Raw genomic sequence first — 23,409 nt, 5'->3', positions numbered from 1 at the left:
AAGCAGCTGGGATTACAGGTGTACACCATCACACCCAGCTAATTTTTGTAGAGATGGGGTTTCACCATGTTGGCCAGGCTGGTCTTGAACTCCTGACCTCAAGTGATCTGCCCGCCTCAGCCTCCCAAACTGCTGGGATTACAGGCGTGAGCCACCATGCCCGGCCTCAGACTCATGTGTTTTACTGTAGATAAGTTATGTCAATTTTTTTCTGAAGTCCAGGGAATATGGTTAAGTTAAAAACAATCACTTGCAGATCAGTAATCACAGCAACTTTTATTTACTAAAACAAACAAATACCAAAAACAAAAAAATGTGCATGCTGATATTGACATGCAAATCTATCCTAGAAAGCCAAAGACCTTGAACAGGGTTTCTCAGACATGTTTGTTGCTCCATGATCAGTGAATTTTTTTTATTGTATTGTATTGTATTTATTTATTTATTTTGAGACAGAGTCTCACACTGTCGCCTGGACTGGAGTGCAATGGTGCGATCTCGGCTCACTGCAACCTCCTCCTCCCGGGTTCAAGCGAATCTCCTGCCTCAGCCTCCCGAGTAGCTGGGATTACAGGTGCCCACCACCACACCCGGGTAATTTTTGTATTTTTAGTAGAGATGGGGGTTTCACTAAGTTGGCCAGGCTGGTCTTAAACTCCTGATCTCATGATCTGCCCGCCTTGGCCTCCCAAAGTGCTGGGATTATAGGCGTGAGCCACCGCGCCCAGCCGATCAGTGAATTTGTTTAAAAATGCAGATTCTTGGGTCTCATCCTAGGCCTCCCAAACTATAATATCTGAGGGTGGCGCCCAGGAATCTGTGTTTTAACTAGATTTCTTATGCTTGTTAAAAATTGAGAAGCTTAACTGGGAGAAGAGGGACTGGTGAACAGAGAGACAGTGCAAATTATTTGTATACGTTTTAGATGATGGCGGGGCTATGGGTGATTTTTATTTGTGTGTGTGTATGTCTGTTTCAGTATTTTCCAAATAAAACAATAAGAGAATGTCTAGAGAGGGGCTGGAGCAAGATGGCCAAATATGTTTCCACCAATAATTTCCTCTTCAGGAATACCACAGTTAACAACAATCTACAGGAAAAAAGCATCTTCATACGAACTAAAAATCAGGTGAGCATTTACAATACCTGGTTTTAACTTCATATTGCCGAAGGACACACTGAAGAGGGTAGGAGGACAGTCTTTAATTGCCAGTTCCAGCCATCCTTCATCCCTGGCAGTAGCTGCATGGCACAGAGAGAACCTGTGTGTTTAGGAGAGAGAGAGAGTGCAGTGATTTTGAGACTTTGCATTGAACTCAGTGCTGCCCTGTCAGTGGAAAGCAAAACTGCCCTGAACTCAGCAGATTGTCTGCTCCTGGAGGGAGCATTTTAGACCAGCCCAAGCCAGAGCATTTTAGACCAGCCCAAGCCAGAGGAGAATTGCCCATCCCAACAGTCGGAATGTGAGGTTTGGCAAGCCACACCACTGTTGGCTAAAGTGCTCTGGGGTCCTAAATAAACTTGAAAGGCAGTCTAGGTCATGAGGACTGCAACTCCTAGGCAAGTCCTGGTGCTGAGCTGGACTCAAAGCCATTGGATTTGGGGGGCACATGACCTACTAAGACACCAACCTAGGCAGCTAAGGGGCCACTTGTGCCACTCCTTTCCCAAACCCAGGTAGCATACCTTGTGGCTCCAAAAAAGACCCCTTTTCTTCTGTTTAAGGAGAGGAGAGGAAAGAGTAAAAGGGCCTTTGTCTTGCATCTTGGATACCAGTTCAGACACAGTAGGATAGGACATGAGTCAGAGTCATGAGCTTCCCATTCCAGGACTTAGCTTCCAGATGACATTTCTCGACACACCTTGGATGAGAAGGGAACCAGCTACCTTGAAGGGAAGGATCCAGTCCTGGCAGGCTCTATCACCTGCTGACTCGAGAGCCGTTGGGCCCTCAATAACCAGCAGCGATGCCAGGTACTACATGCTATTGGCCTTCGGTGAGACTCTGAGACATGCTGTCTTCAGGTGAGACCCAGCACATTCCCAGCTATGGTGGCTACAGTGAGAGACTCTTTCTGCTTGAGTAAAGCAGAGGGGAGAGTAAAAGAAACTTTGTCTTTCAGCTCAGGTACCAGCTCAGACACAGTGGAGAAGAAGTGGGATTTTGGAATCCCTGATGCCAGATCTTGGCTCTAGGATGGCATTTCTGGATCTTCCCTGGGCCAGAAGGGAGCCCACTGCCCTGAAGGGTGAGTCCTAGACCTGGCAGCATTCACTAGAAGCTGACTGAAGAGTCCTCGGGCCTTGAGTGAACTTTGGCAGAAGCCTGGCAGTACTCCCCTTGAGCCTATGGTGGTGGTAACTGTGGGGTGAGGCACCTCTGCCTGTGGCAAGGGGAGGGAAGAGTGGGAAAGACAGTGTCTTGTGATTTTTTTTTTTTTTTTTTTTTTTGAGACAGAGTTTTGCTCTTCTTGCCCAGGCTGGAGTGCAATGGTGCGATCTCGGCTCACCACAACCTCTGCCTCCCAAGTTCAAGCAGTTCTCCTTCCTCAGCCTCCTGAGTAGCTGGGATTACAGGCATGCACCACCATGCCCAGCTAATATTGTATTTTTAGTAGAGATGGAGTTTCACCATGTTGGACGGGCTGGTCTCAAACCCTTGACCTCAGGTGATCCACTCGCCTCAGTCTCCCAAAGTGCTGGGATTACAGGTGTGAGCCACCGCGCCCGGCTGAGCATCTTGTGATTTGAGAACCAGTTCAGCCACAGCAGAATAAGACACCAGGTAGATTTCTAAGGTTTCTGAGTCCAGGCTTACTGACTGCATTTCTGGACCCACCCAGAGCCTTGGGAAACTTGCTGCCCTGAAGAAAAGGATGCAAGTCTGGCTGCATTTGGAACCTGCTGGTTTTAGAGCCCTAGGGCCTTAAGCAAATATAGCCAGCAGCCAGGTAGCGGTTATAGTGGGCTTTGGTCGAGACCCAGTGCAGTCCCAGTGCTACTGGCTACAGTGGTGCTTGTGTCACCCTATCCCCACCTCCAGGTAGCTCAGCTCCCTTTGTTTGGGAGAAATTAAGAGAAGAGAACAAGACCCTCTGCCTGGTAATCCAGATAATTCTTCTGGATTTTATCCAAGACCACTAAGGCAGTACCTCTATGAGTCTCTAAGAACCGTAGCAGACCAGGTGTGGTGGCTCACGCCTGTAATCTCAACACTTTGGGAGGCTGAGGTGAATGGATCACTTGCGGCCCAGAGTTTGAGACCAGCCTGGCCAACATGATGAAACCTAGTCTCTGCTAAAGTCACAAAGATTAGCCAGGCGTGGTGGCACACACCTGTAATCCCAGCTGCTTGGGAGGCTGAGGCGCGAGAATCGCTTGAACCTGAGAGGCAGAGGTTGCAGTGAGCTGAGATCATGACACTGCACTCCAGCCTGGGTGACAGAGTGAGACTCTGTCTCAAAAAAAAAAAACAAAACAAAAACCACAGCATTAATAGGCTTGGGAGGCCCCCTAATACAGATATGGCTTAAATCACAATCCTCAAGTCCTTTTGAATACCTGGAAAGCCTTCCCAAGAAGGACAGGTACAAACAAGTCTACATACCTCCTACAGACCTCAGAGTTATCAAAAACAGTTTAAGGAAAGTATGTCAAGAGACAGGATTAAAATGGATACAGGCCCTTCCTATGGTATTGTTTAAAATTAGGTGCACTCCCTCTAAGAAAACAGGACACTCCCCTTATGAAATATTATATCATAGGCCTCCTCCTGTGCTGCGAGGACTTCCGGGTACTCCCCAAGAGTTGAGTGAAATTGAATTGCAGTGACAGCTACAGGCCTTGGGGAAAATTACCGAGACAATCTCAACTTGGGTAAATGAGAGGTGCCCGGTCAGCTTATTCCCCCCAGTTCACCCTTTTTCTCCAGGTGACAGTGTGTGGATTAAGGACTGGAACGTAGCTCCCTTAGGGCCACGGTGAAAGGGACCCCAGACCGTTATCCTAACCACTCCCACGGCTGTGAAGGTAGAAGGAATTCCGGCCTGGATTCACCACGGCGGCGTACAGCCCGCAGCCACTGGAACCCGGGAGGCCAAACCAAGCCTAGACAATCCCTGCAAAGTAACCCTGAGGTGGACAAGCCCTGCTCCAGTCACACCCGGAAGCTGACTGGCCTATGCGCGGCCGAAGCATGAGGAAAATCGTCGTGGGACTTACTTTCCTTATAACATGGACTTGTGTGGTAAAAGTGTCCACTGCTTCTTCCCACTCAGAGGACTGCTTTCAGTGCATACATCGGGTCACTGAGGTAGGACAATAAGTTAAGACAATCTTTTTGTTCTATAGTTATTATGAATGCCTAGGAGTTCCAAAAGGAACATGTTTGTATAATAACACTCAGTACAAAGTCTATGATCCAGGAAGTGACCAGCCCGATGTGTGCTATGACCCCTCTGAACCTCCCATTTCCACAGTTTTTGAAATAAGATTAAGGACTGAAGACTGGCGGGGACTCATAAATGATACAAGTAAAGTGTTAGCCAGAACAGAAGAAAAAGGGGTGCCCAAACGCATCATCTTAAAATTTGACGCTTGTGCTGTCATTAATAGCAATAAGTTAGGAGCAGGATGTGGCTCTTTTAATTAGGAAAAAAACTACATGACTGAAAATAAGTACATCTGTCATGAATCAGGACTGTGTGGAAAAGAATGTGGGTACTGGTCTTGTGTCATTTAGGCTACTTGGGATAAAACAATGAAAAAGATCCTGTTTGGCTCCAAAAAGGGAAAGGAAGCCCATCCTACATGAGTGGAAGCTGCAACCCTTTAAAATTAGTAATCACAAGCCCCTCAGACCCAAAATAGAAAAAAGGAAAATACTTATCTCTAGGCATTAATGGAAAAAGACTAGATCCTAGGGTAAACATTTTAATAAAAGGAGAGATTCAAAAATGCTCTCTAGAGCCAGTATTTCAGACTTTCTATGATGAACTAAATGTGCCAGTACCTGAAATTCCAGGAAAAACTAGACATTTGTTTTTGCAATTAGCTGAGCATGTAGCCCAGTCTCTAAAAGTCACTTCGTGTTATGTTTGTGGAGGAACTGTAACAGGAGATCAATGGCCATGGGAAGCCCGAGAATTAGTTCCTACAGACCCAGTTCCTGATGAATTCCCGGCCCAAAAGAACCACCCTGACAATTTCTGGGGTCTAAAAGCCTCAATTATTGGACAATATTGCATAGCTAGAGAAGGAAAAGAATTCACTCATCCTATAGGACACGTTAGTTGTCTTGGACAAAAACTGTATAATCGTACCACAAAAACAGTTACATGGTGGAGTTCCAATTACACAGAAAAAAATCCATTCCGTAAATTTCCAAAATTGCAGACTGTTTAGGCCCGCCCAAAATTCCACTGGGACTGGACTGCCCCCACTGGGTTATACTGGATATGTGGACATAGAGCTTATGCTAAGCTATCTGATCAGTGGACAGGTAGCTGTGTAATTGGCACTATTAAACCATCTTTCTTCCTACTGCCCATAAAAACAGGCAAACTCTTAGGATTCCCTGTCTATGCTTCCCGTGAAAAACAAAGCATAGCCATAGGTAACTGGAAAGATGATGATGGCCCCCTGAAAGAATTATACAATACTATGGGCCCACCACTTGGGCACAAGATGGCTCATAGGGATCTCGGACCCCCATCTACATGCTCAACTGAAACATACGGTTGCAAGCTGTTTCAGAAATTATTACTAATAAAACTGGTCAAGCCTTGACTGTTCTTGCCCAGCAAGAGACTCAGATGAGGAATGCTATCTACCAAAATAGACTAGCTCTCGACTACTTGCTAGCAGCTGAAGGAGGAGTTTGTGGAAAATTTAACCTTACTAATTGCTGTCTCCACATAGATGATCAAGGGCAAGTAGTTGAAGACATAGTTAAAGATATAACAAAACTGGCACATGTACCCATGCAAGTGTGGCACGGATTTGATCCTGAGGCCATGTTTGGAAATTGGTTCCCAGCAATAGGAGGGTTTAAAACTCTTATAATAGGAGTTATAATAGTAATAGGAACCTGCTTACTACTCCCTTGTTTGCTACTTGTACTTCTTCAAATGATAAAAAGCTTCCTTGCTACCTTAGTTCACCAGAATGCTTCAGCACAAGTATATTATTTGAATCACTATTGATCTATTGCACAGGAAGACATAAGGAGTGAAAATGAAAGTGAGAACTTCCACTAATAAAATGAGTGAGAGTCGCAAAGGGGGGAAATGAGAGAAGAGAGAAAGAGACCCCCCCATATTGTTCTATATTGTTTCATATTCAGTACCTGTTTTAAGAAGAAACAAGGAAGCGAAACCAAAGGCAGGCAACCCGGCGCCAGGCACCAGACCCAAAATCAGACCCAAAACCAGGCCTGGGCCTGCCTGACCTTAGCCTGATAGTTAAAATTCAACCCATGACTTAGCAACCAATTATCCGTAGATTCCAGACATTGTATGGAAAGACATTGTGAAACTTCTCGTTCTGTTCTGCTTCACTCTGATTACTGGTGCATGCAGCCCCTGTCACATACCCGCTAGATTGCTCAATCAATCACGGTCCTTTCATGTAAAATCTTTAGTGTTGTGAACCCTTAAAAGGGACAGAAATTGTGCACTCAACAAGCTCGGATTTTAAGACACTAGTCTGCTGATGCTTCCAGCTGATTAAAAGCTACTTCCTTCACTATCTCGGTGTCTGTGGGGTTTTGTCCACGGCTCATCCTGCTACACTAGAATAGCATATCCAGTGAAAATATCCTTCAAGCATGAAGGAGAAATAAAGACTCTCCCAGAACAAACAAAGGTGAGGAATTTCATCAACACTGGATCTGTCCTACAAGAAATGCTAAAGAGAGTACTTCAGTCAGAAAGAAAAGCATGTTAATGAGTGATAAAAAAATCATCTGGGCTGGCCACAGTGGCTCACGCCTGTAATCCCAGCACTTTGGGAGGTGGAGATGTGCGGATCATGAGGTCAGGAGATCGAGACCATCCTGGCTAACACGGTGAAACCCCGTCTCTACTAAAAATACAAAAAAATTAGCCGGGCATGGTGGTGAGTGCCTGTAGTCCCAGCTACTCGGGAGGCTGAGGCAGGAAAATGGCATGAACCCGGGAGGCGGAGCTTGCAGTGAGCTGAGATCACACCACTGCACTCCAGCCTGGGTGACAAAGCAAGACTCTGTCTCAAAAAGAAAAAAAAAATCATCTGAAGGTACAAAACTCACTGCTAATAGTAAGCACACAGAAAAACATGGTGTATTGTAACAGTATAACTACTGTGTGTGAACTGCTCTTAAGTAGAAAAACTAAAGGATGAACCAATCAAAAATAATAACACAACAGTTCTTCAAGACATAGACAGTACAATAAGATATAAATACAAACAACAAAAAGTTAAAAAGTTGGGGACAAAGTGAAGGTGTAGAGTTTTTACTAATTTATTGTTTGTTGGTTTGTTTGTTTATGCAAACAGTGTTAAGTTTATGTTGTCAGCTTAAAATAATGGGTTATAAGATAGTATTTATGGCAGGGCACAGTGGCTCACACCTGTAACCCCAGCACTTTGGGAGGCCAAGGCAGGCGGATCACGAGGTCAGGAGACTGAGGCCATCCTGGCTAACACGGTGAAACCTCGTCTCTACTAAAAATACAAAAAAAAAAAAAAAAAAAAAATAGCCAGGTGTGGTGGTGGGCGCCTGTAGTCCCAGCTACCCTGGAGGCTGAGGCAGGAGAATGGCGTCAACCCAGGAGGTGGAGCTTGCAGTGAGCCAAGATCGATCCACTGCACTCCAGCCTGGGTAACAGAGCGAGACTCCACCTCAAAAAAAAAAAAAAAAAAAAAAAAGATAGTATTTGCAAGCCTCATGGTAACCTCAAATCAAAAAACATACAACAGATACAAAAAAAAAAGCAAAAAATTAAATCATATGACCAAGGAAAATTATCTTCTCTAAAAGGAAAACAGAGGCCAGGTGTGGTGGCTCACGTGTGTAATCCCAGCACTCTGGGAGGCTGAGGCGGGTGGATCACCTAAGTCAGAAGTTTGAGATCAGTATGGCCAACATGATGAAACCAAATCTCTATTAAAAATACATAAATTAGCCAGGTGCAGTGGCACACGCCTGTAGTCCCAGCTACTCGGGAGGCTGAGGCACGAGAATCACTTGAATCCAGGAGGCAGAGGTTGCAGTGAGCCGAGATTGCACCAGGGCACTCCAGCCTGGGCGACAGAATGAGATTCTGTCTCAAAAATAAATGAATAAATAAATAAATAACATGAAAGAAGGACAGAAAGAAGAGAATACCACAAAACAACCAGAAAACAAGTAACAAAATGGCAGGAGGACGTCCTTATCAAGAACAACATTGAATGTAAATGGACTAAACTCTCGAATAAAAAGATATAGAATGGATGAATGGATGAAAAAGAAGATCCAATGTTTTGTTGCTTACAAGAAACATACTTCACCTACAAATAAAATAAGAGTCTGGGTCCTCAGACGCAGGCAGTCCCACTTCATATGGGAGGGCAGGCTTATAATCAGTTCCTCTTTCCCTTCTCCAGACCCTTCACAGACACCTGCTGGTCCCTCCCACTTGGCCAACGAAACACTTGTGGTTAATGAGTCTCAGAAAAGTGATGTGAAAGTGAGAAGTAAAAGTGACAGAGGCTAAAGGATGGGGGGTGGGAGGCAGTCCCAGCAGAGAAGACCCCACCACCACCACCCCCCAAGTAGGGAATGAGGAGCACTAAGGACACAGGATACAACTTTTGTTGACACTACACAAATACTCTGCACAAATCTTCAAAAACATCCTTGTCCCCCTGTGTCACCTGCTGAGAGACCTCGTGTTCTGGTCACCTCCTAAACTGGGAGGTGGGGCATAAACAGGGTGGAGTCACAGGGGAAAGAAAACTAGGAAGCCTGGGTTCACACCCTGCTCCCCAGCGATGTCTCCGCCACCGCTGCTGCTACCACTGCTGCTGCTGCTGCCTCTGCTGAATGTGGAGCCTGCTGGGGCCACACTGATCCGGTATGGTGACCCCATTTGCCACCCCCAAACCTGGGAGGGAGTCTCTGCTTTTTGCCCTTTAAGTCTGGGGCTCCTGGTTCAGTGATTCCCAAACCTGGCACCCAGGATCCTTGACTCTTTCTTGGCTTTCCAGATCTCTAAAGTGGGCTCTCACCCCGAGGGCTCTACTCTGACATCTCCTAAGATCAGAGCTCCCTTTTATTTATTTTTTTTGAGACAGAGTTTCACTCTTGTTGCCCAGGCTGGAGTGCAATGGCACGATCTTGGCTCACCACATCCTCCACCTCCCGGGTTCAAGCAATTCTCCTGCCTCAGCCTCCCGAGTAGCTGGGATTACAGGCATGTACCACCACCCCGGCTAATTTTGTATTTTTAGTAGAGATGGGGTTTCTCCATGTTGATCAGGCTGGTCTTGAACTCCCGACCTTAGGTGATCTGCCCACCTCGGCCTCTCAAAGTGCTGGAATTACAGGCGTGAGCCACCACGTCTGGCTCAGAGCTCCCTTTTTAAAATAATTTTTTTCTTTTTATTTATTTATTTGTTGAGATTGGGTCTTGCTCTGTCACCCAGGCTGGAGTGCAGTAGTGCGATCATGGCTCACTGCAGCCTCAAACTCGTGGTCCTAAGCCATTCTTCCACCTCAGCCTCCCAAGTAGCTGGGACTACAGGCATGTGGCACCATGCCCAGCTAATTTTTGAAATTTTTTGTAAAGAAGAGGGTATCCCTATGTTTCGCAGGCTGGTCTCCACGTCCTGGGCTAGAGCAATCCTCTCACCTCAGCTTCCCAAAGTGCTGGAATTACAGATGTGAACTACCATGTCCAGCCCAGAGCCCTTTTAAGTCCCAGATCCTCCAACACTGAGACTCTTTTTTTTTTTTTTGAGACGGGGTCTCACTCTTGCCAGGCTGGAGTGCAGTGGCGTGGTCTCGGCTCACTGCAACCTCCGCCTCCTGGGTTCAAGCGATTCTCCTGCCTCAGCCTCCCAAGTAGCTGGGATTACAGGCACACACCACCATGCCCAGCTAATTTTTGTATTTTTAGTAGAGATGGGGTTTCACCATGTTGACCAGGCTGGTCTTGAACTCCTGAACTCGTGATCTGTCCGCCTCGGCCTCCCAAAGTGCTGGGATTACAGGCATGAGCCACCGCACCTGGCCTTCACTGAGACTCTTGAGTGAGGAACCCTCCCCTTCTTCTCTGGATATGTTTTTTTGGAGGCCTCTGCAGCTCCCACTCCGAGCTCTGATGACCAGTTATGGGGGTCTCCAGACATGTGACACATTCCTGCCATCTTGGAGACCAAGGCATGTGACATTTAAACTAAGAGTCCCCCACATTCACACCCTCCAAATTGTTTAGGCCTCAAGAAGTCTATTTTTTTATCTGAGCACAATGGCTCACCACTCTCATCTTAGCACTTTGGGAGGCCAAGGTAGGAGAACTGCTTGAGGCTAGGAGTTCAAGACCAGCCTGGGCAACATAGTGAGACACCAGTCTCTACAGAAAAAAAAAAAATCAGCCAGGCATGGTGACAGGTGCCTGTAGTCTTAGCTACTTGGGAGGCTGAGGTGGGAGGACCATTTGAACCCAGGGTTTTGAGGCTGCAGTGAGCTATGATTGAGCTACTGTACTCTAGCCTGGGCAACACAGGGAGGTCCTGTCCCAAAAAAAAAAAAAAAAAAAAAAGAAGTCCAGTTTTGAGGACCCCACCCAAGTTCTCCCCCTACCTTACCTCTAATGCTTCCCCAATTTCTCCCTTCCCCTCTTCTCTTCTCTTCTCTTCTCCTTAACCCTTGGAGCTCTTTGTAGGGGAAGGGGTGTATTTTCCAGAAAGTGTTTTCCCCACTTCTCATTCTTGTGCCTTTCAAAGACTGAGTCATGAGGGGTGAGGGCAAAGGTGTGAGTGAGGGTGTCATGCTCCAAGGAGTGACTAAAATTGGATACAAAAATATTACTGCAGGCTGGGCGTGGTGGCTCATGCCTGTAATCCCAACACTTTGGGAGGCCAAGGCAGGTAGATCACAAGGTCAAGAGATCGAGACCATCCTGGCTAACGTGGTGAAACCCCAACTCTACTAAAAATACAAAAAAATTAGCTGGGCGTGGTGGTGGGCGCCTGTAGTCCCAGGTACTCAGGAGGCTGAGGCAGGAGAATGGCGTGAACCTGGGAGGTGGAGCTTGCAGTGAGCCGAGATCATGCCACTGCACTCCAGCCTGGGTGACAGAGCGAGACTCCATCTCAAAAAAAAAAAAAAAAAATTACTGCATGAGGCCAGGCATGGTGGCTCATACCTGTAATCCTAGCACTATGGAAGGCAGAGGCCTGGAGGACTGCTTGAGGCCAAGAGTTCAAGACCAACCTGGCCAACATAGTGAGACCCCATCTCTTTCTACAAAAAAAATCATTAAATATAAAATTTATTTTAAAAATTACTGTACATTATGTTTGTTAACCAGCTTTTTTTAAAGATGTTCTTTTTTTGTAGAGATGGGGGGTCTCACTATGTTTCCTAGACTGGTCACGAACTCCTGGCCTCAAGTAATCCTCCCACCTCAGTACGATCTTTGGATAAGTAAGGATTTACAATCTGAAATTCTCCCAGGACCCTGAGAGTATAGATGTTGCTGGTGTAAGGTTCAATGAATTCATCATTCCCCATTAATCTGCTTTGCAAACCTAATATATCACGGACATTTTCCAAGTCAATGCAAAGAACAGTGAGTCTCAGAATGTTGTCTCAAGACCAATAGCATTAGCATGGCCCAGGACCTTGTTAGAAATGCAAATTATCAAGCCCCATCCCAGATCTACTTAAAAATTAAGAGATCTGAATTTGAACTAGCCCTCTGAGTCTGGGCTTGGCAAACACTGAGCCTGAGGGTCAAATCCTGCATGCTATTTCCCTTTTACAAATAAGCTAAAGGGAATCTAGGCCAGATGTAGTGGCTCATGCCTGTAACCCCAACACTTTGGGGGACCGACGTACAAGTGCTTGGGGCCAAGAATTTGAGACCAGCCTGGGCAACTTAGCAAGAACTTATCTCTTCAAAAAAAGAAAAAAAATTAGCTGGGATGTGGTGGCATATGCCTGTGATCCCAGCTACTTAGCAGGCTGAGGCAAGATGACCTTTGAGCCTAGGAGTTTGAGACTGCAGTGAGCCACAGTCGTGTCATTGCTCTCCAGCCTGGGCAACAGAGTGAGACCCTGTCTCTAACAAAACTGGAGTCAGCATACACATTCATTTCCGTAGCATCTGTTGTCTGCAGTTGCTTTCATGCTATCTGGATAGATTTGAATAGTTACCACAGAGACTGTCTGGCCTGCAAAGCCTCTACACAAAGATTTGCCCAACACCACTGCTGTAGGTGATTTTGGGTCATGCTAAAGTTTGAGAATGACTAGTATAGACAGCTACTTCCTCCTTCTTAGAGGTCGAATGGGGTTCCATTCTATGTATGTTCCAAAGCAGAACTAAGCTGTACCCATTGTTGGCCACTGTAACCGCCCAGCTGGTTCTTTTTGCCTGCTGCCCAGATACAGCCAATTTATCAAGATAGGAAAGCGGCAATAGAGAAAGAGTTTAATTTATGCCGAGCCATTGGCTGAGCAGGAGACCAGAGTCTTATTATTACTCAAATCAGAGGTGGGCATGGCAGCTCACGCCTGTAATCCCAGCACTTTGGGAGGCCGAGGCGGGTGGATCACCTCAGGTTAGGAGTTCAAGACCAGTCTGGCCAACATGATGAAGCCCCGTCTCTACTACAAATACAAAAACTAGCCGGGTATGGTTGTGGGTGCCTGTAATCCCAGCTACTTAGGAGGCTGAAGGAGGAGAATCACTTGAACCCAGGGGGTGGAGGTTGCAGTGAGCTGAGATCACGCCAGTGTACTCCAGCCTGGGTGACAGAGTGAGACTCCATCTCATAAAAAACAAAACGAAAACAACAAATTAGCCTCCCCTAACATTTGGAGGCCAGGGTTTTTCAAGGATAAGTTTGTCAGGCCTGGGAATGGGTGCTGCTGATTGGTCAAGGATGTAATCATTCATAGGGGACTGGAAAATAGTCTGCTTCTGGGTGGAGCCACAGGACTGGTTGGCAGGTCTGGGTGGCATCACCAGAAATGCAAAAACCCTTAGTCTCAAAAGGCCAATCTTAGGTTCTACAGTAGTGATGTAATCTGCAGGAGTAATTGGGGAAGCTGCAAATATTTTGACCTCTGGAATAATGACTGGCAATCATTTATGTCTGCACCTTAGCAGAATTCATGCTCCTCTCATCCTCCTATCCTGGTGGTACTTCATTAGCTTTTACAAAGGTGGTTTCGTTTTAGGGATGGACTCTCACCATTTAAACTATAAACTGTCTCCCAAAGTTAGCTTGGCCTAAGCCCAGGAATGACCAAGGGCAGTTTGGAAGTTAAAGGCAAGGTGGCGGTTGTTTAGATCAGATCTCTTTCACTGTCCTAATTTTCTCACTTATAGTTTTTGCAAAGGCAGTTCATCACTGGACTGTCTCCAGTTTCCAAAATTAGGCACAGCCTCATAAACACACCTCTGTGCACTCATCCAGTGATCTCCTATAGATGAAATTCTGGGTTGGGTTAAGTGGTGGGTACAATTTTCGAGCATCTGATACACATTTGCCAAACCTAATCAACAGTAAGTATTCTCAGTTCTTTGCCAATCTGTATGGTGAAACAAGGTTTCTCACTGTTGTCATTTGTATTTTTTTGATGACTGTTGATGACATCTTTCCATGTACTTAGAATTTATTTGTACTTCTTTTGCAAATTATGTCCTTTGTCCATTTTCCTAATGAGTGTCAAGAACTATGAAGTTAGTATGCCATAGTTTCATGGCTGCTCATAGAAGACCCAAGACTCCCAAGTCAGAGACAAAGGGCAGTTTATTTCTCCCAGCAATAGTAGTAGCAAGAGTATTAGTACGTGTGCCAGTTTTTTCTTTCTTTCTTTTTTTTTTTTTTTTTGTTTCTTTTTTGAGACAGGGTCTTGTTCTGTTGCTCAGGCTGGAGTGCAGTGGCATGACTATAGCTCACTGTAACCTTGAATTCCTGGGCCTCCCAAGTAGCTAGGACTACAGGCATGTGCCACCAGACCTGGCTTTCTTATTTTTGTAGAGACAGGATCTCACTATGTTGTCCGGGCTGGTCTCAAACTCCTGGCCTTAAGCAATCCTCCCACCTCGGCCTCTCATGGTGCTGGGATTACAGGCATGAGCCACCACAGCTGGCCTATTTTTCTGAGCCCGTTTCCACACGATGAAATGAAGAAATGTTAGCAGATAATACCTGCACATGCACTGTGGTGCATGATATTAATAGAACCTTAAGCATAGGGAGCTTAAATCTTTTATAAGGTATCATAAGCCTGCCTTCCCTTTGCTCCAGAAGGAGATGCTATCTCTTTTCCAAGGCTGTTCACTAAACAAAATCTTGCAAAAGACAAGTCAGTGCTCTGCAGACATGTGAGAGACTCAAGAAAAACTGTCTCCCAAGACTGGGTTATCTTGTTATTTATTTGTAGAAGCTCTTTGCATATTAGGAATATTAACTCTTAATATACAACTTATAATTATTTCCCCCAGATTTTTTGTCCTTGCCTTTATTTACAGCTTTGTGTGTGTATGTAGAGGGGAAGTACAAGGGTTTAAAATTTATTTTATTTATTTATTTATTTATTTTAGATACAGGGTCTTGCTTTGTTGCCCAGACTGGAGAGTGCAGTTGCAAGGTCATAGCTCACTGTAGCTGTAGCCTTGAACTCCTGGGCTCAACCAATCCTCTCGCTTCAGCCTCCTAAGAAGCTAGGATTATAGGTGTGTGCCACCACACCTGGCTAATTTTTGTATTTTTAGTAGAGACAGGGTTTCATCATGTTGGCCAGGCTGGTCTTGAACTCCTGAGCTCAAGTAATCTGCCTGCTTTTGCCTCCCACAGTGCTGGGATTATAAGCGTGAGCCATGGTGCCTGGCCAACAGGTGTCAATTTTGAGTCACAGTTATTAATATTTTCCCCCATGATTTTTGATCCTATCTTCATGCTTAGAAAAGTTGTCCTCAGGCCAGGCGCGGTGGCTCATGCTGTTGTGGCTCAGGCCGAGGCAGGCAGTTCACGAGGTAAAGAGATCGAGACCATCCTGGCCAACATGGTGAAACTCTGTCTACAAAAATTAGCTGGTGGCGGGTGCCTGTAATCCCAGCTACTCAAGAGGCTGAGGCAGCAGAATCACTTGAACCTGGGAGGCAAAAGTGGCAGTGAGTGGAGATCACGCCACTGCACTCCATCCTGGCGACAGAGCAAGACTCTGTCTCAGCTGGGCGCGGTGGCTCACACCTGTAATCCCAGCACTTTGGGAGACCGAGGTGGGCGGATCACCTGAGGTCAGGAGTTCAAGACCAGCTTGGCCAACATGGTGAAACACCGTCTCTACTAAAAATACAAAAATTAGCCGGGCATGATGGTGATGTCTGTAATCCCAGCTGCTCGGGAGGCTGAGGCAGGAGAATCACTTGAACCCGGGAGGCGGAGGTTGCAATGAGCCGAGATTGAGCCACTGAACTCCAGCCTGGGTGACAGAGTGAGACTCCATCTCAAAAAAAAAAAAAAAAAGAAAAAGAAAAGCTGTCCTCTTTCCAGAGTTAAACATTTTACTTGCTTCTGTGCTTTTTGTTTTGTCTTTTAGACAGAGTTTTGCTCAGGCTGGAGTGCAGTGGCATGATCTCAGCTCACTGCAACCTCCACATTCCAGGCTCAAATGATCCTCCCACCTCAGCCTCCCAAGTATCTGTGACTAAAGGCTCGTGCCACTACACCCAGCTAATTTTTGTATTTTTTGTAGATCTGGGGTTTTACCACGTTGTCCAGGCGGCTCTCAAACTCCTGGGATCAAGCAATCTGCTTGCCTTGGTCTCCCAAACTGCTCTTATAATTTTACTTTTCCCATTAAGTGTTTGATATCTCAGATGTATTTTAGTGTAAAGAGTGAAATTAAGGCCAGGCGTGGTGACTCACACCTGTAATCCTAGCACTTTGGGAGGCCGAGGCGGGTGGATCACCTGAGGTCAGGAGTTCGAGAGCAACCTGGCCAACATGGCGAAACCCCGTCTCAACTAAAAATACAAAAATTAGCTGGGCGTGGTGGTGCGCGCCTGTAGTCCCAGCTACTCGGGAGGCTGAGGCAGGAGAATCGCTGGAACCCAGGAGGCAGAGGTTGCAGGAAAAAAAAAAAAAGAGTGAAATTAAGATTTGATGCTTACATTTTTCCGCAAGGGTGGGGAAATAGTCTCCAACATCATGAACTGAAGCATGCAAGGGCCACCATCCGAGAGCTTCTGCGAAGGTCAGATTTCATGTTAGGGTCTTGGGAAACCTTTGAGAATGTCAATTCCCTGGGAATGGCTTATTTTAAGGACTTGGATACCATTGGGAAGGTCTGTTTGGGGTGGTTTGTTCCTGTAAAGTCTTTGGGGATATTTGTCATCATGGTTTCTGTGCTAGGGTTTCCCGGAGGTTGTTATTGTAGGGTTTCTGGTAATTACTCCTATTGTAGCGCCTTGGAAATGTTGAATTTGTCATCATATTCCATTTGGGTAAGTCTATTTTAGAGGGTGTCCAGGAAGGGCGGCTTCCTAATTCTCATCTTCTTACCCTACAGGATCCCTCTTCGTCGAGTCCACCCTGAACGCAGGACCCTGAACCTACTGAAGGGATGGGGAAAACCAGCAAAGCTCCCCAAGTTGGGGGCCCCATCCCCTGGGGACAAGCCCACCTTCGTACCTCTCTCGAACTACTGGGATGTGAGTCACAGCCCCACACAGCCCTCACCCCTGCGCCCTTGAGCCAAACTCTTTGTTTACTCTCCTCTTTTGCTATCAGGTGCAGTATTTTGGGGAAATTGGGCTGGGAACGCCTCCACAAAACTTCACTGTCGCCTTTGACACTGGCTCCTCCAATCTCTGGGTCCCGTCCAGGAGATGCCACTTCTTCAGTGTGCCCTGCTGTGAGCTTCTATGCGGGAGAATAAGGCTGAATGGGGGTGAAGGGGGAAGGCGGGGTTGGGCCTCAGCTTCCCAAAGGTTTTTGAGGAACTGTTCTTTTCTGACACCCTCAAAGGTCAGAAGGTTAAAGGGGCAGAAGGCATTCAGAAAGCTCCCCTCCCACAGTGACACCTCTCTGACTTCTGACCTAGGGTTCCACCACCGCTTCAATCCCAGTGCCTCCAGCTCCTTCAAGCCCAATGGGACCAAGTTTGCCATTCAATATGGAACTGGGCGAGTAGATGGAATCCTGAGTGAGGACAAGCTGACTGTGAGTGGCCTTTGACTTCAGGAAGCCTCGAGCCTGGGAGAACCCTGTTGTCTAAGATCATCTGGCTTAGGGAGGGGCTTGAGGTGCAGGGGCTTCCCGAGCCGATGGATGGGGCTTCTCAAGGAGGGGGAGGGGTTCCTGGGTGAAGGGATAGGAATTCTCTCAAGTCCAGAGGCAAAGTTTGCTAAGCAGTTGGGGGCTTAGGTCCAGATGTCCCCAGACCTGGGATTAATGCTTTGGTTTGGGAGACCTCAGGACATGTGGTTATTGTCCTCCCAAAAGTAACTGGTCACATCTAAATCTACCCCTAGATCGGTGGAATCAAGGGTGCATCAGTGATTTTTGGGGAAGCTCTGTGGGAATCCAGCCTGGTCTTCACTGTTTCCCGCCCCGATGGGATATTGGGCCTCGGTTTTCCCATTCTGGCTGTGGAAGGAGTTCGGCCCCCGCTGGATGTACTGGTGGAGCAGGGGCTACTGGATAAGCCTATCTTCTCCTTTTACCTCAACAGGTACTGGGGAGGGTGCACCTATCTATGAGTCCTGTTCCCCAGAAGGAAGTGAGGCCCTCCTTCAGGAAGTCTCTTACTCCATAAAGAAAGTCCCAGTTCAGGCACGGTGGCTCATGCCCGTAATCCCAGCAATTTGGGAGGCTGAGGCAGATTGATCACCTGAAGTCAAGAGTTCCAGACCAGCCTGGCTAACATGGTGAAACCCCGTCTCTACTAAAAGTATAAAAATTAGCTGGGTGTGGTGGCACATGCCTGTAATCCCAGCTACTTGAGAGGCTGAGGCAGGAGAATTGCTTGAATCCGGGAGGTGGAGGTTGCAGTGAGCTGAGATCGCACCACTGCTCTCCAGTCTGGGTGACAGAGAGAGACTCTGTCTCCAAAAAAAAAAAAAAAAAAAAATTCAATCCCACCCTTCATTCAGGAAATAGCCACCTACCTAACAGAAGAAACACCTCGACCCTATTCATAAGCCCCAGAGCTTAAGTGACAACTTAAGACATACTAAAGAAACTCACCATCAGTTCAATATGCTCAGTTTCAAAATCAAACTAGGAAATTCTATGCCTCACCCAACCAAATACTCTGGAACCTTCTCTTCACCATAAAGCTCAAATCCCATTTGAGAACACTGACCAGAAGTCAGGAAATGCCTGATTGAATTCACGAAGCCCCACCCACCTGGTAGGAAAGTCAACCTTATGCTCAGAAGTCCCACCCACCACCCGAGAAGTCTTCCCTTTCCCTCCCAGGGCCCATCACACACAGTCCAATGCCCACTCAGTTACCCTGACATCCAACCCACTCAAGAAGTTCCACCTAGCTCTCGGTAGATCCCACTCATTTACATCTTCCAGGAAGTTTCCATCCCCGTTCCCATCACTCTCAGCCAGCTCAGGAAGTCTAACACCTTTCTAGATACCACAACAGGCAATTCAGAGTCTCTGCACCTTCCCAGGAAGCCACCCCACTCCTGTACAAGTCACACCTTCGAGCCAATTCTGAGACTCCACTGGTCTGCTTGGTTACTATGATATTCAGCTCAGGAATTTCCCCCAAAAGCTCTACCTTCCGCAGCCAAATGAAGAAGTCTCCTCTCCACTTCAGGAAGTATCCATCATCCTAAAGTCCTAACTTCCATCAAGAAGTTTTTTCCCTTCTTTTCTTGTTTCCAGTCGCAACATCTAGGCCCTGCCTGCATTCCACTGCCCCAGCTAGAACCCCAAAAATGACCCAATTGGCAGGAAGTCCCATCCCTGGCCATTCCTAGGGCTGGTGGGGGAGGGCCGGTGACACTGACCTCTACACTCTGCCCCTGCAGGGACCTTAAAGTGGCTGATGGAGGAGAGCTGGTCCTGGGGGGCTCAGACCCGGCACACTACATCCCACCCCTCACCTTCGTGCCAGTCACAGTCCCCGCCTACTGGCAGATCCACATGGAGCGGTGAGGGACTTGGTCTCCTGGGTCTGGAGCTGGAGGCTGGGGGCCTGGACTCCTAGGACCCTGCCTCTAATGACTGCCTCCTTCCCCCTCAGCGTGAAGGTGGGCTCAGGGCTGACTCTCTGTGCCCGGGGCTGTGCTGCCATCCTGGATACAGGCACACCTGTCATCGTAGGACCTACTGAGGAGATCCGGGCCCTGCATGCAGCCATTGGGGGAATTCCCTTGCTGGCTGGGGAGGTGAGGTCCCAGTCTCTGGTGGGTGTGTCCTGGGAAAGGTGATGGCAATTCGATGGCGAACACTGGGGCCTGAGGATGGGAAGCAGGTAGCTAGAGCGTATCCAGGACAGAGGGGACTGGGGTTCTTAAGTGACATGCTGGAGAGCGGTGGGAGGAAGCAAAGATACTTCCCAAGTGTCTATGCTAAGTGGTTCAGTGGATGGTGAAGTAGGGGTGGGAGTGCGGGGGTGGGGGGGGGTGTTGGGGGAGATGATAATGCAGTTTTGTTTGGGACTAGATGAGAGGAGCCTAAGCAACAGGGCTGTCCACACACGGTGCTAAATACCCAGGTGCTCAATATGAACATTACTCCATGGCACTGGGGAGCCATGGACGGGATTTTAGCAGAGCAGGAATCTCCCATCTTCACGTGTTCCTCTCCTCCCCAAGTACATCATCCGGTGCTCAGAAATCCCAAAGCTCCCCGCAGTCTCACTCCTCATTGCGGGGGTCTGGTTTAATCTCACGGCCCAGGATTACGTCATCCAGGTAGGTGTCCGTCATAATGACGCCACAGTGATGTAATATGACTGGAGTTGAGAGGGTGGAGCTGGGAGTTAGACAACACTAGGGCTGGAAGGGGCCACAGAAACATTTCTTGTCCCCGGGGTTGGGGGCGGAGAGAGCACGGACTCCCAGGGAAATGGTGGTTCCTGCGGCCTGGATACCCAGTTGCCGCCTTGTCGCCTTGCAGTTTGCTCAGGGTGACGTCCGCCTCTGCTTGTCCGGCTTCCGGGCCTTGGACATCGCTTCGCCTCCAGTACCTGTGTGGATCCTCGGCGACGTTTTCTTGGGGGCGTATGTGGCCGTCTTCGACCGCGGGGACATGAAGAGCGGCGCACGAGTGGGCTTGGCACGCGCTCGCCCTCGCGGAGCGGACCTGGGAAGGCGCGAGACCGCGCAGGCGCAGTACCGCGGGTGACGCCCAGGTGATGCGCATGCGCAACGGGTAGCAGAGCTAGCGCTACTCAGTAAAAATCCAGTATTTCCATTGAACGAACCTGCCTAGGTTGCTTCTTTTCAGAGCGTACTTTTTGAAGAGAAAACTTTGTGCATGCACCCACGGAGTTGAGTAAGAGAGGGAGGCAAAGGGTATCACCGCTTTTCTCCAGGGCGCACCCTTGTGAGGGGTCTTGTACTACGAGTCCCATGAAGCCCCTTGCCTACGCTGCCTTTCGTCAAAGGCTCCCGGCTCCGTGGAGCATCACGGCCGTTGTAGTCCACGCCGTGGTCACGCCCTGACGGGGGCGGGCGCAGCCACAACATGCGTGGGAGGCGACAGGTCGCGACGGCAGCGACAGGTGGCAGTAGGGGGTGGCTGTAATTGGTAAGGGTTTACCAGTTCCTGTTCTAAGGGGCGGGGATACCGTTCTCTCCGACCACGTCTCCTGTTTCTCCTCTCTCCTTTGGGATTCCAGGACCCCGGGGTCCGCCATAAAGGCGGAGCTTGAAGCCCCTGGGTTGGGGGAGCGGTGCTGCCCCTCCTCCGACGGTGATGTCACTCCCCCCTCCGCAGCCTCTTGCTGCCCAGAGCTGCCGGGGCTGGGTCACCCCTCCCCCCATCTCGAGCCCCGGATTCCCCCATCCCCGCCTCGCCTCGACTTGGGGTGAGTACGGGGGAGGGGGCGAAGGCTCAGGGTCCGGGGGCGGTAAGACAGCCCGAATCCTAGTTTTGGAGACGGGGGACTTGGGATCCAGGGACCCAAAGATTATAGCGGAGAGATTCCCCTCGACTCTGAGCTTTTGGGGGCCAAGGTACTTGGAGCGTTTTAGGGGACGAAGGATCGTAGGCAGAGGGTCCTCACATTTTCAGCTTTGGTGTCCAGAGACCAAGGCTCCGAATGGAACCGAGTGGGAATGGGGGCAGAGGAACAAGGAAGGGGTCCTAGAAGTCAGGAAGGGGAAGACCCTTCCCCAATTCCAGGGCCTGGGGTAATGGGGGAGGGAGGGTTGTCAGGGGACGCCGAGGATGACGTAGATGGGAGTTGGAGCTTTCAGGAATTTTGTGTCTTGAGGGCCTGGGAACGGATGGATTGGGAGGAGTAGGGGTGGGGAAAGGAACTGAAAACGTAAACAGACGTTGGCCTCTCCCCTCCTGGTGTCCCTAGTCAAGAGTCGAGTCTACTTCCTCCTGGTCTGTGAACATAGCTGAGTGTCCAGTATTTGGAGCCCTCCTGAGGCTTCCAGAAGCCCCCTCCTCTCTAATGGGTGGGTGGAGACTCCAGGCTCACAAATCCTCCCATAGACCCTGGTGGGGTCCGTGGAGGGCCATGAGGGAGTGCTGGCATCCAAGTTTCCCAGGGCCTGATGGAGTGTGTACCAGCCTGCTACTCCCGGCCCGCTGCCTCTTCCCCTCCCATGGCGTCTCATCCTGAGTCGCATCGCACATTCCTCCTTCTTCCAGCCCCTTTCCTCACAGCCCCCACCTTCTCCCACACTTCTGACCTCTGCAAAAAAACGCTGATTTAGCCACTTGATACTGTGCCTGGCTGCTGTCAAAAGCAGAAGGGAAAAGCAGGGTTGCGGGGGGTGTGTGGAGGAGGATGGCTGACCGAGGTCCTTACCTAGCCCATAGTGCCTACCCAGCCCTTGCTCCTGCCTCCACCACCCCACCCCCAATTGCCCAGGAGCCTCATCCAGCCCCAGCCCAGTGCCTCACCTCAGGATTCGCTGCTTTTGCCTGGGGGTGCACCAGAATTCGGGGAAGGGGTAGGAAGTACCTATGTCTTTTCTGTGCCCTCTTGGATTCCATCAGAAGCTGAAGGCCATGATGGATTGGGTGCAATGGAGAGCCCTGGGTCTGGGGAGTGAGGGCAACGACCTTCCTGGGCTGCAGGACAGGCGCCACTTCTGCAACTCTCTCTGCAGTGACGCAGTCCCAGCCAGGATGGGGGTTAGAAAGGGTGATAGGGGGTCTGAGAGAAAGGAACGGAGACCCAGAGAGAGGGGGACAGGGTCCCCAGGAAGTGGAGACAGAGACCTAGAAAGAGAGAGACCCAGAAGAAGGTGAAACATAGGAGGAATAGAGACCCAGGGAGGGGACATAGAGAAAGTGAAGAGGCAGAAACTTAGAGGGAGAGAGAGAAGAACAGAGAGCCAGCAAGAGAAAGAGCAGAGACAGAGGAGGGAAAGAGACGGAAGAGGGGGAAATACACCAGAGATGGGGAGAAGAAGGGGGAGAAGAAGGGGGAGGGGAAAGAGGTTGTCAGAGAGCAAGGAGGAGACAGACTCAGATGAAAGGGCAGAGACCCAGAGAGGAGGCAGGACAGAGCGGGTTGCGGGGAGGGAGTAGACGACAGGGACACAAGACCCAGGGAGTGGGGTACAGAGCCCCAGACAGAGAGGCACACCCCTGATAAAATGGTACAGAAACCAAGAGAAAGAGACTCGGGGGAGCTGAGGTGGGGGCGGGGACTGAGACACCGGGGAGGAGAGACTGAGGCCTAGAGAGAAGAGGAGCAAAGACTCAGAAGGAGGGGGACAGAATCAGAGACCCAGGAGGGCAGATTTACAAACGAGGGGTCGGAGACTCAGAGGGGTGGGAACAGAGACGGCGGCACAAATACTCAAGGGAGAAAGAGACGCCAAGAAACCCAGAAACGGGAGCGGGGGATGGGATGGGGTAGGGAGGCGATATGAACCAGCCGCCGCACCTGCAGCAGGAAGCGGCGGGCCAGAAACTGTGCGGCCGGAGGGCGCCGGCAGCCCCCTGACCCGCCCCCTTCGCTCCCGCAGGCACCGCCTCCTCCCT

The 23,409-nt window shown here is 48.9% G+C and overlaps 1 protein-coding gene and 1 long non-coding RNA gene across 3 annotated transcripts; both read left to right on the top strand.

The window, feature by feature from the left end:
• Nucleotides 1–1,837: 1,837 nt before the first annotated feature.
• On the top strand, nucleotides 1,838–5,716 carry LOC129020490 (uncharacterized). The gene is made up of 3 exons (XR_008495811.2): nucleotides 1,838–2,025; nucleotides 2,124–2,249; nucleotides 3,932–5,716. It is a non-coding gene; the product is annotated as an uncharacterized LOC129020490 (long non-coding RNA).
• A 3,082-nt stretch (nucleotides 5,717–8,798) lies between these two features.
• On the top strand, nucleotides 8,799–20,654 carry LOC129020488 (napsin-A-like). Of its 2 annotated transcripts, XM_054464882.2 has the most exons (9): nucleotides 8,799–9,098; nucleotides 16,778–16,919; nucleotides 16,999–17,122; nucleotides 17,312–17,430; nucleotides 17,742–17,941; nucleotides 19,260–19,382; nucleotides 19,475–19,619; nucleotides 20,049–20,147; nucleotides 20,353–20,654. In XM_054464882.2, the coding sequence occupies exons 1-9, from the start codon at nucleotides 9,016–9,018 to the stop codon at nucleotides 20,578–20,580; spliced, it is 1,263 nt and encodes a 420-aa protein (XP_054320857.2). In that variant the 5' UTR covers nucleotides 8,799–9,015; the 3' UTR covers nucleotides 20,581–20,654. The 2 variants fall into 2 exon arrangements, with proteins under 2 accessions (XP_054320857.2, XP_054320858.2); XM_054464883.2 differs by lacking the exon at nucleotides 20,049–20,147 and having other exon boundaries at nucleotides 8,947–9,098.
• The last annotated feature ends 2,755 nt before the right edge of the window (nucleotides 20,655–23,409 follow it).

This window comes from Pongo pygmaeus, chromosome 20 (assembly GCF_028885625.2).
Source record: "Pongo pygmaeus isolate AG05252 chromosome 20, NHGRI_mPonPyg2-v2.0_pri, whole genome shotgun sequence".
NCBI lineage: Eukaryota > Metazoa > Chordata > Mammalia > Primates > Hominidae > Pongo > Pongo pygmaeus.
Note: the sequence above shows the minus strand (reverse complement) of the source record. Positions and strands in the feature narration are given on the sequence as shown.